Genomic DNA, 12,418 nt, shown 5'->3' on the forward strand with positions numbered 1-12,418 from the left:
AAGTTTGCAGTTCGAACCTCACACAGCCAGCCCAGTTGCCCGGTGCACTTCTCAACTGGTCCTTATATCTGGAGAAACTGAGGACCAAAGAAGGCCAAATTTGGCCCCGATGAGAACAGTACAGCTTCCAGGCTCAAGACTGCAGCCTCCTTAAGGAAGGCAAAGTGGATCTCTCTTCCCTACCTACTCTGGAGGGTTCTTAAAAACCGCTGCCACTCCCTTTCCCCATGTCTGCCACCTGGTGATGGGACAGGAGTCCCATGAGGCTCTGCCAAGGAGGCGTTAATGGGGCCAGACGCATCTGACACTTGGTTCTAGCCCAAGAGATTATGCCTCTAGAGGCTTTTAAGTCAACGCTCTTCCTGGCCACCAGCCTTCTGGAACTAACAAGGAATGAGAAATGACCAGGAAGGGCAGAGCCCTTTCCTCTGTCAAGCTGGGTATGATGTCCAATGGGAAGATGGAGGCACAATCCGTTCCCGGGGAGACTTGGGGACAGGAAAGCCCACTCCATGGCAGGGGTCACAAGTACTCACGTTGTGCTATTGCTCTCCCCTAAGCGCTGGTAGGAGCCAGGGGAGAAGTTACCAAGGCCTTCAGATGGGGTCTCCTCAGGGCTCACGTCTGTGGAACTATAGTCGTGATAATCTTCGTTCCGAAGTCTCTGCGTGGACATGGTAGCTGTGGGGACAGAGGCGGCGTTAAGACCTCCAGTAGCTGGGGCCTTCATCTCCAGGTGTGGGGTGGGCTCAGACACAGTGGTAGCCATTGTCACAGCTACTCCCAGTGACAGATGCACCACAGGGTGAGTCTGACTGGAGTGGCCAGTCCCAACCAAGGAGAACGCAAGAGGCACCAAGTCCACAGGGCAGGCTGGGCCTGTGTGGCCTCTGCCTCCCCACCTTTCCACACGGTGCCATGCTCATAAATTTCTAAATTAATTCTAGGGCACCTGGGCAACGAATAAGTAAGGTCGCTGGGCAGGGCGGGGTAATGCAAGTGTGCACTTCCAAGGAGCCTTCCCTGGTCTTCTGGCTGGGCTCACCCCCACCCTCCTCTGAGCTTATCTCTTGGACCTCAAACAGTAGTTAAATCACACGCCTTCCCCAAGAGCGAGCTCTCAGATGACATGAACCTAGATGTTTCTTCGGGTGTCCTTTTTAATCCTCTGCCTTCAGCAGACAGCGTGGTGTTAGTCATGAGATCCCTCAGGGCCACCCAATTCTCCTCCAGCTCCACAGGGTCCCAGATCACAAACAACTCCCTCTTTCCCACCATGAGCTCCGCCCATCTCCTACTCTTTGGAAGCTGTAATGGTTAATTTTAATCGACACCTTGACACATCCTATAATCCCCTTAAAAAGAGAATCTCAGTGAAGGTCTGTCTAGGTCAGGTTGGCCTGAGGGGAGCGTCTATAGGGGAACCGTCTTAAGTTAACTGATGTGGGAAGACACCGCCCACTATGGGCAACACCATTCCCTAGGAAAATCAAGCTGAGCACAAACAAGCATGGGAGCATGTCCGCATTCATTTCTCTTTGCTCTTGACTGTGGATACAGTTAACTGTTTCAAGTTTCTGCCACCTTGACATCCCTGAAACAAATGACTAGAACCTGAAATTCTGAGCTAAAATTAACCCTTTCTCCTCCAGTGTGTTCGCATGGAGGCTTTCATCAGAGCAACAGGGATGGAACTAGGTCGGGGTGATCAGGAAGGCTCATCTCCTCACCCTGGGCTCTTCTTGCCACCAACCTGAGTGCTGGAATATGGTGGCTGACCACAGCTCAGAGGAAGAGGAATGTGAGCAGGAAAGACCATGAGATACCTACCCCATCTTTGTCTCAGTAGCTCCTCTCCATGATGCTATGTTGGGGGCTCATAAAATGGTTCCCAAAGTCCAATACAAAAGGCACAGCTTTGGCAACCAAGCAGTGTGAACTAAAGGAGGCCTGAAGGCCACAGGAGTTGCCCCAACAACAAGTCCGGTGACCTTCTCCTGCTCCATGCCTTCCTCCCAACCTCTGTCCCTGAAGTGAATCTGTCCCTCTCTGCCAAGCAGCCATGAGACCTAAAATGGCCATGGTACCCCTTCTGTTTTCTTTGTCCTGTCCTGGAAGGAGGGAAAGTTCCACACAGAGGCAGACAGAATCTGAATGGTCAGACGGGTGGGGTGTAGCTCAGTTGGCTTCCTCTACCACACACTGTGGCCAGTTTTTCCACACAACTGCCCACACTTCAGCAAATCGGAGCGTACAATCGGGAATGTGAGCTCAAAGTGAACAGAACCCCCTGGGCCCTTCCATATTTTCCTCAGAAGGCTACCATGTCACATAAAATGTTGACTAAATAAACACTCGCACCCTCATTAAAGTCATCTTCTTACAGGAACATTGATCATGACCTTCATGACGGGGAGGACGGTGTCACACCTTTCCAGCCCCATGCCTTCTCTTAAATGTTTATGAATTTGCTCATGTTTAACGGCTGGTGAAAGAAGTAACCCTCCCTGCTGTGTGCTGATGAGGGATGGTGAGGCTGTGTCCTCTCCACATGGCTCTGGGGAAGAGAGGAGGGAAGAAGAACAGAGGGAAGGGCTTTTCTCAGCCAGGGGAAAGTCGTGGAAGCCCCCAGAACCCTAGCCCAGTGCTAAGGAGTCTTCACAGGTCACCTTAAACCCCTCAATGCATAGGAGAAGGCTCTCCCCCAAAGACAGAGGGTCCTGTCCTGCCAAGCCATAGCAAGGCCAGAAGCGTATCTCCCTCCTGGCTGCTTGTTGGTGTGGAAATGTGTCCTGGTGACAGTACCAGGTGCTGTGGGATCTAAACGGAAAAGAGTCAGGTCCCTATTCTTCAAGGATCTGCAGTCTGATAAGGGTGGGAAAGTACATCAGCAATAAAAAATGATCAAGAAAACCCATTCCATCTCTACCAGGCTCTCTCCCAGCAAGGAGACACCAGCCTGGCTTGGGTGAGAAGCTGGCTCTCCAACTGCCACCCCAACACCAGCTGCCCAGAGGATGTCTCTCTGCTCAGGGATCCCCTCTGCAGACTCCTGAAAACCAGCCCTACCTCCAGCACAAGAGTGATCCAGGGACACATCATCTTCTACCAACTGTGAGCCAGGAAAGGAGCTGCACATCCTCACAAGGGAACTGCATAGTGGAAAGCCAGTGAAGGGCTCTTACTCCACTTTCTGTCGTTTTAACAAACTATCTGAAGCTAGGTAATTTATTAATAAACAAACAGGGGCTGGAGAGATGGCTCAGTGGTTGAGAGTACTGGCTGATCTTCCAGAGGTCCTGAGTTCAATTCCCAGCAACCACATCGGGGCTCACAACCATCTCTAGTGGGATCTGGTGCCCTCTTCTGGCATAAAGGTGTACATGCAGATAGAGCACACTGCATAAATCTTTTAGGAGGAAGGGAGGGAGGGAGAGAGGGAAGGGGGGAGGGAGAGAGGGAAGGGAGGGAGAAAGGAAGGAAGGAAGGGAGAGAAGGAAGAAAGGGAGGGAGGGAGGGAGAGAGGGAGGGAGGGAGGGAGGGAGGGAGGAAGGAAGGAAGGAAGGAAGGAAGGAAGGAAGGAAGGAAGGAAAGAGCTCACAGTTCTGAATGTTCAAGTATCTGTTGCTTCCCTCAAGGGTCTCACCCTGCTTTATTCATGGCAGAAAACCAGAAACCCATGGGAAGTGAGGAAGAACGGTCACAAGAGTGAGGAGCAAGATCACAAGGTGAGAAGAGACCAAAGGGAGAGCCATGCTCACTTCCTAACTGTTCCCAAGGTTACTAACCCACTCACTGGGCAACTACATCAACCCCTCCATGACAGTAGTGTCCCGTGGGTCCGTTAGAGACCCCAACATTCCTCAACACCATCACCTTGGGGACGGAGCCTCAACAAGACGTTTGGTGTGGATAAAGCACATTGACTCCACACAGTGCCTGTAACCCCAGGGAGGAAACCCCTGCTCTACTGTCACTGGTCCCACTGAGAGCCCAAGGATTGCATTGACTCATGGGACACAGAGACTCAAGCACATCTGGGGGAAGCAAAAGCCTACATTGATGTAGAAAGCGGAAAACCTCTTCGTCATACGAGCAAACGCTAATAATGAGTCAATGTGTACCCAGGAGGCCTGGGTGGGAAGCTGGCCTCTGTCACCAATTTGCTTGGTAACCGAACAATTTTCTTCCCTATGATCTTAGTTTGCAAACATAGAAAGGAGAGTGGGACACACAGACCGGGGGCCCCCTGTAGCTCTGAGGTGCCAATCAAAAGATGGAATTGCCTATATGAATAGCAACTTATTTTTAGTCTCTTCCAGCACACCCCACGCATCTAAATAGAACCTTGTATGCGAGCTGTGAATATTACTGAAGGCAGAGGCAAAACAGGATGATGATAAAACCCCCAAGACCAACCCAGCACAAACCTACTGTGGCCAGGGTGTGGTGACTCAACCTATAATCCCAGCAGTCAGGAGACAAGTTACAAATTCAAGGCCAGCCTGGGCAATACAGTAAGACCCTGTCTCAAACCTAATTAAACTAGATATGGTGACTCACGCCTTTAATCCCAGCACTTTGGAGACAAAGGCAGATGGATCTCAGCGAGTTCCAGGCTAGCCAGGGGTACATACTGAGACCTTGTCTAAAAAAAAAAAATTAATTTCATTTAATAATAAAAAACAGGAAATTTATGTTAAAGAGTCTGCTGTGGCACAGATTCTCAGTTTGTCCCTGACACTGTAAAGAGGTTTCTCTATGCCGTGTGTCAAAAGTGAAGTTCCCCACAGCAGAATGAAGCAAAGGCAACTGCTCAAAACTAACCTGAAATCTCTAGATCTGAGGTCTAATGGGTTGCTACTGATACGGGGGATGTGGCTTAGCAACGGTGTGCACAGTGATGATGGGGGAGATGCCGTTTATAGGCATTGGTTAATGATAAACTTAAATGAATAACATAATAATACATGCTACAGAAGCGGGTGATTCCAGGCTACACCAGGATGGGAAGGGGAAGCAGGCAGAGAGTTGCAGGGGGCTTGGGCATTGCATTGTGTACCAGGTAACACACTGAAAGAATCATGAAGTTAGAACACACTGTATATCCAGGGCTCAGGGCCAGGAGCAAGAAAGGGGTGGAAATCTGATAAAGGAGGCAGTGAGAACATCCACCCTTATGACTTAGGAACTACAACACTTGTTTTGTTTTTGGCTTGTTTTTGTTTTGGGGGTGGGGATCAAAGTGACAGAATCACACAGGCTAGGAAGCGCTCTACCACTGGGTTGTAGCACAAGCATCCCTCTTACCCCCATTTTTTTGTTTTTGTTGTTGTGACAGAGTCTTGCCCTTGAACTCACTCTTGAGATCTTCTGGCCTCAGCCTCCCAAGTAGCTGGGATTACAGGCCCATACCCTCAGGCCAGACCACGGAAAGTCAAAGGGCTGCCACTTGCATTAGACTTTTCCTTTGGAACCTTGAGGATCCTTTAGCGCAGAGACTTGCAATTGGGAAGGAGGAGGGAGGTACCTGGTTATTGTAGAATATTATTTTAAGATGTGTTCATGCCGTGGAACATTTGTTTAATGATGCAAAGATGTGTTGCGTTCTTTTATGTTGCATTTGTTTAACTCTGTGAAGCTGCATTACTTTGCCTGTATAAAACACCTGACTGATCTAATAAAGAGCTAAAAGGCCAATAGCAAGGCAGGAGAGAAAATAGGTGGGGTCGGCAGGCAGAGAGAATAAAGAGAAGGAGGATCAAGGAGCAAAAGAACAAGGAGAGGGGGACACTAGGGGCCAGCCACCCAGGCAGTCATAGAGTAAGAGTGAAAGTCGGAAAACAGAAGTAAGAAAAGGAAAAGGCCCAGAGGCAAAGGTGGATGGGATAATTTAAGTTAAGGAAAGCTGGCTAGAACTAAGCCAAGCTAAGGTCAGGCATTTATAAGTAATAATAAGCTTCCATGTGCTTATTTGGAGCTGGGTGGTGGGCTATCAAAAGAGCAAAGAGCCCAAAGAGACTTGGTTGTTCAGGAAGAACCTTCTATTATATTTGCACAGTTGTCCAAACAGACAAGACCAGTCTGGGAGAAGGCATGTTTCCCAGGGCTCAGGATGGGGTCCAGCTGGTAGGCAGCTTGCCTGGCATAGCATGCACAAGGCCCTGGCTCCCTCTTCAGCACCAGTATGGAGTGCAGGTCTGCAACCCAGCACTCAGGAGATGCAGACAAGAAGGCTCACAAACTCAAGGTCCTCCAAGGCTGGCCTGGGCTACAGGAGACCCTGTTTTAGAGAAAGGGAGGGAGGACAGAGAGATTCATCTCCGGCAAGGCTAGGCAATACCCCACTCTCAGCTGGCACACTGGGGAGGGTGGACACAGTCACCCCATTCTACACAGGGCCTCTCCTTCCTCTTCCAATTCCTGCTCCCCTGCTGTGCCACCCACCCCCTAGGCTCCCTTGAGGAAGCCTGGCATCCACATCAACTCCAGCAACTGCCAACCCCTGCCCCCTTGGGAGATTTAATGGGACCTGTTAACGTGAAATGGGGGTTATGTAATGCGAGAAAGTTGAAGCAGGCCTGTCTTTCAGGTTCTTGAGGACAGCAACAGTTTATGGATTATGTGTGGTCCGTCAACACAAGGCAAAGTCTCTACTCAATAGGACCCATAGGGAAGCTAAGGCAGAATTACCAGGAAGGGCTACAAAGTGACACAAAACAAACCCAGGGATCAAAGCTGAACCCTGAACACACTAGAATAAAAATGATGCAATACCTCGTGAATTTAAATTTTTATGTGGTCTATGTGTTACAGTGATATTACTTTGGAATATATTCAGTTAAATATTAAAATGCAAAGAATGCTAGTTGGCGCTTTGGCTAAGATCAGATGTAGAAACTGCAAAAAAGTTTTTTTTTCTAGATTTTAATGCTATTACATTAAATTTAGAAATCAGAGAGAATGTGTATGCTACCTATCGGCTCTGCTCAGCCAAGGCTAGGAAGCCTTGTTTTATTTTTATTTTTTTCTTCTGGACTCAGGCTCTCCTCTCTCTGTAACTCAGACTGCTCTCTCTCCACTGTGTCAGCCACCCAAGTGCTGGGTTACAGCACCCCAACACTCAGCAGGTTTGGTTTTATTGGGCTTCCTGGGTGACCCTGATCACAATCATTTACACAAAGCACTTCAAAATATATAATCTTATCATGATGCCTATACTTCCGGGGTCACCTCCCACCACAGTCAGGAACCGGTAGTAATTTTTAAAAACAGCTTTTAAGACTTATTTTACTGATGTGTATGCGTGTGCATTTTGTGTGAATATATGTCAGAAAAGGGCATCAGAGTCCCTGGAGCTGGAGTTCCACGCAGATATGTCCCTCCTGTATGGGGGCTGGGAACCAAGCTTGGCCCTCTGGGCAGAGGAGCAAATGCACTTAACCTCTGAGCCATCTCTCCAGTCCACTGTGGTGAGTACTTGCAAACTAAGTGGTCTATTATTTTAAGGCCATGAGTTGGATTCTAGAACCCAGAGCAAGCAGTACATTCTTTTCTCTGGTACTAGAATTCTATAGAAAAGAACAGAAGACACAGACTGGGTTGCCAAATGTGGTCTAGCAGGAGGGAAGTGAAAATTTCTTCCATCTCCAAGAACAGTTAGAAACAGCATTGGGAGGCGCTCCACCAAAGCCACCACAGTGTATTCTGCAATCCAGCCTCGTGCTGGAAGGAGTCCCATGCTGGGGCAGCCACGGGACAGCTGCTGCTGTCAGCAGTGCGCGGTGACTAAGGGACAGGCATGCATGGTTAGTTTTTACCCACACACACCAAGTGCCAGGGCCAGGCGTGACTTCACAAGAGCCTACATCCAGAGGCAAACCACAGCCTATGCAGAGAAGGCCCCATCCAACTGCCAGATGCAGAAAGCTTACCTGCAATTCCAGGTCAGCAAACCACAGTTCCAGACCAATAACCTTCTACCACCAGATGGTACAGGCTCTAAAATGCCTAGCCCCAAATTGGTCCTAAAGCATGGTATATACAGGCTGGCATCAGGAAGGAACTCCAGCAAAGTTACTCTCTCTGATTCTATCTGAACTCCTTCACCTGAGAGACGGTCCCCAGTACGCCAAGCTGTAGTACTATTAGGAAGATAAGATAAAGCCCAGGTGCGTTGCCTGACACACAGTGGACCCTCAGTGATGGTAGTGACTATTACCATGGAGACACCCTGGACCAGAGAAAGATTCTTTACACAAACTTTGTAGTGCTGGTTAACACTCTACAGGATTGGCCAGGTTTCTGTCAACTCGGCACCTCAAGCCAGGGTCACTGTATTAGCCGGAATTCTCTAGAGGGGCAGAACTGACAAGGATCCAGTCACTGTTCAGCCCACAAGGTGGAATGTCTCGGCTGGTCTTCGGTATATGCCAGAATCCCAAAGAAGCAGGCTTTCATTACAGTGAAGGAATGGACTTGCTAGCAAGAGCAAGCAGGCAGAGAGCTCTTCCTTCTTCCATGTCCTTTATACAGGCTGCCAGCAGGTGTGGCCCAGATTAAAGGCGGATCTTCCCATCTCAAAAGATCTGGGTGAAAAGTGGGGGTTGCCATTTCAAATGATTTAATTAAGAGAAGAAAATCCCTCACGGGTGTACCCAGCTGTTTAGTTTTGGTTAATTTCCATTGTAGTCACGTCGACAACCAAGAAAGGCCAGCACACCGCCGGGAGAAGGGAATCTCAATGGAGAAAATGCCTACATCCGATTCCTGCAGGCAAGTCTGTGAATGTGAAGCATTTCCTTGATTAATGATTGATGTGGGAGGGCCCAGTTCACTGGAGGTGGTGCCACCCATGAGCAGGTGGTCCTGGTTGGTGTAAGGAAGCAGGCTGGGCAATCATGGGGACCAAGCCCATAAGCAGTGTTTCTCCATGGCCTCTGCTTCAGGTCCTCCCTTGCTGAGTTCCTGCCCCATGCATGCCCTTCATCATAAGCTATAAGATGTAACAAAGCCTTTCCTCCCCAAGCTGCTTTGGGCTGTGATGTTTATCACAGCAACAGAGAGCAAACAAGGACAAGGACTGAGATGGGTCCCTAACTTGAAAATGTTGAGCTAATACCAAAGGCCGGCAATGCCCTGCACAGACAGACTGCTGAATTCACAGAGAAAGGCAGCACAGAGGAGACCCTGCCACGCATACAGACAGACAGACAGACAGACAGACAGACAGACACACACACACACACACACACACACACACACACACACGCAGCTCATTGAGTCCTGGCTTGGATGTCTAGGCTTCCAAGAGCAATGTGTTTGGGGTAGCCTCACATACAGCATCCTGTGGCTTCCATGCTAAGCAGCTTACATGCCAAACCATGAGGCGGAGGTCTGCAGTTTGCATCTGGCCAAAGGAAGGAGGCATGAGACCCTCAAGGCCTGGGCTCAGGCCAACAGACGAAATGGGACTCTCCTTCACAGGAAAAAGAAAAATCACGCCAAGCAATGGTGGCGCACGCCTTTAATCCCAGCACTCGGGAGGCAGAGGCAGGCGGATCTCTGTGAGTTCGAGACCAGCCTGGTCTACAGAGCTAGTTCCAGGACAGGCTCCAAAGCCACAGAGAAACTGTCTCGGAAAAAAAAAAGAAAAAAGAAAAATCACTTCAGGAACATGGTTCTAGAAACGGTTAGCAGCAGCTTTGGGGCCGGTGAAAGCAGAAAAAAAAAAATTCACCAGCCCAGTCCAGGGTCTGGCTTCAAGACAGGGAAGGAGCAACAAGAAGCCGGCTCTAAAGAGCCGAGACCCTCATGAGGTGGGAGCTGAGGCAAAAGGAAGGAAACGAGGTACTGGCAAGTTAACTGTCAGTAAAATCTTGCCTTGCAAACACAAGGGCCTGAGTTCAATTCCCAAATCCAAGGGGAAAAGCCAGCACAATGATTCCCTCATAATCCAGGTGCTTGGGAGATGGAGACAGGTAAATCCACCGGGCTCACGGCCAACCCAACCTAAACAATCAGTCAGCTACAGGCCAAGGAGACTGTCTCAGCAAAGGTAGATAGCGCCTGGGGAACATCACCTCAGGTTGTGTTCTGATTTCACACCACACACACATGCACACACTCATGCATGTGCACAAACACACAGAGAAAGGAAGAGGGAGGATGGGAGGAAAGGGAGAGGGGAAGAGAGGGCAGGAGGGGAAAAGGTTGAGAAAGAGGGAAAAGGAGAGGAGGAGAGGAGAGAGAAGGAAAACACAGCTGTATTTAGGTCAGTTCTCTAGCCAACTAGAGATTCACCTGCAAAGAAACCAAGGCAATCAATTAAATGCCCAATGATAATTCCATGTGGCAACAAGGAACTCCACACTGTGTCTAACACAAAAGAGAACTGATTCCTTGAAAGTTTTCGTGCTCAAAACCACTTCCCTGACTGCACTGATCTCAACTGTAGTCTCCAGAATAATAAAATAAACAAATGCCCTCTCTCCTAGACTCAGGGCTAGACAAAGACAGCAAAACATGGATGAAGCCAAACGAACAGCCACGGGGTTAAAGAGAACGTAGAGACATAAAAACAAAGAGGCTGCAGCGAGCACATACATCACACAGCCTCAAGTTAGCGCTAAGTGCTGAGAGCCAGCGGCACCTCCTACTTTCAACCTCAAGAACATGGTCCATAGTCGAAAATTAAGGGATAGGATGCAGACTACTGGAAGAGTGCTTGCTCAGTATGTCCAGGGGCCCGGGTTCCATCCATCCAAACAAAAACCCTATATGCTAAATATACCTGTTAATTAGTAAATTAGAATGCAAACAAGAGCCAAAAGAAGTCTTGGTCCTGAGAAAGATAAGTTGCCAGTTGTCTATTTAGCCATAATGGGGGCTGTAGGGGGCGGGGCTTGTGCATTCATGACAATCAGGAATAAGTATAGGTAAAACTCCTTCCAGAACGAGATCTAGCCCTTGTACACAAGGAGTGAGAAATCTCTCCGAATAACAGCAAACAGACCCCAATGATGAGAATGTCAGATCAAAAGGACGCCCGGGGACTAAATCAGCCCTATTGCCATACACTGAAAAATGTAAACCCAGCTGAGGATTCCCAGTCTCCTTAGGCGTCAAGCAAGAGGCAAAAGCTAAAACACTAGGAGATTCCCAAGGGTCAGTCAGTTCCTTACAGGACACTATGTTGCTATCCTGTACCAACAAGCTCCCGCCCCAGGTCCCCCCACACACACCCGCGCCAAAAAAATCCATCCACATAAGCAGTAGCCACCAAAATCTAATTATGGGAAACAAAACAAAGCAAATGGTCTTCAAGTTCACATCAGAGCTTCTCCACGCCCTGGCCCCTCTAGCCTATTCCAGCTCCTATTTCATTTTTCTGTGTGACTTCCACAAAACAGGAGAACGGTTAGAAACGAAGCCTACAGAGTGATGAGTGTGCAAAAAAGAAAAACCATCAGCGAACAGAACCACACCCAGAGCCCATGACTGGTGTGGAGAACCCAGGCAGAGCAGAGCTAAACAAGGACGCGACCCACAGCGGAAGGGACAAGTGGCCCTTCGCAGGGCGAGTTTCCCCGCAGAAGACGAAGTGGCAGGAGGCTAACAGCTGCCGGAGCTGACACCCTGACGCGAGAACATCTCAGAAGCCCCCATACAGCCCCGAGCCTCAATTTCCCCTCCTATCGGAGGAGGGGAGTTGCAGTTTGGTATCCTGTGACCCAAGGCAAGGGCATGGCTCGTCCAACCGCATTAGGAAACATGGGGTTGACCAGAGCTGGGCATCCGTGAGACCCTCTCCACCTGGAAACAGCGACTGCACACCTGTCAAAAGGGCTCGGGAAACCCCATCCCACGGGTGACCGGTCCCTGAGCAGCAGCGTTTGCTTAGCGGGAGGACCGGGCGCCTGGCGCTACAGCAGGATTTGTCTCCCGACTGCAGCGCAGGGCGTGCACTACTCACCGGTGGCTCGACCCTGTCCAGCCCAGGCTCCGGCTCCAGCTCAACCCACCCCGCGCAGCCTCAGCGCCGACCCCTAGCCATCGTTTTTAAGTCTGCTGGACAGCCGCTTCCGGACCCCGTCACGTGACGCCGGCTCCCCAGCCCAAGTCATGTGCTGTCGCGCTCCACGCTCCTCCTCCCAGATCCTTGTTCCGCAGCGTCACCTGGCGGCCTTCAGCCGCCGCTGCAGAAAAGCTGCAGAAAAGGCTGCCCTCTGGGACTACCACAGCAAAGGCGACCTTGACTTGGGATGGGCTGTCCCCATTTTTGCAAAGTAGCCACATTTAAAAAAAAAAAAAGTCAGGCATGACAATGTATACCATAACACCAGGGTTTGGGACCCGAGGCAGAAAGATCTCTGGGCCTCTTCAGCAACTAACTGATCTAGCCAAAACAGTGGGCTCC

General features: G+C 49.7%; 1 protein-coding gene across 1 annotated transcript in view; it reads right to left on the minus strand.

The window, feature by feature from the left end:
- LOC102001814 (proton-coupled amino acid transporter 1) overlaps positions 1 to 12,097 on the minus strand; it is a 31,651-nt gene extending 19,554 nt beyond the window's left edge. Inside the window, exons 1-2 of the mRNA XM_005350048.2 lie at positions 11,975 to 12,097; positions 537 to 681 (exon numbers count right to left, since the gene is read on the minus strand). Coding sequence (XP_005350105.1) covers positions 537 to 676 — 140 coding nt within the window. The 5' untranslated portion in view covers positions 677 to 681; positions 11,975 to 12,097. The remainder of the gene's footprint in view (positions 1 to 536; positions 682 to 11,974) is intronic.
- Between the last annotated feature and the right edge of the window lie 321 nt (positions 12,098 to 12,418).

The sequence above is a fragment of the Microtus ochrogaster genome, chromosome 7 (assembly GCF_000317375.1).
Source record: "Microtus ochrogaster isolate Prairie Vole_2 chromosome 7, MicOch1.0, whole genome shotgun sequence".
Classification (NCBI taxonomy): Eukaryota; Metazoa; Chordata; class Mammalia; order Rodentia; family Cricetidae; genus Microtus; species Microtus ochrogaster.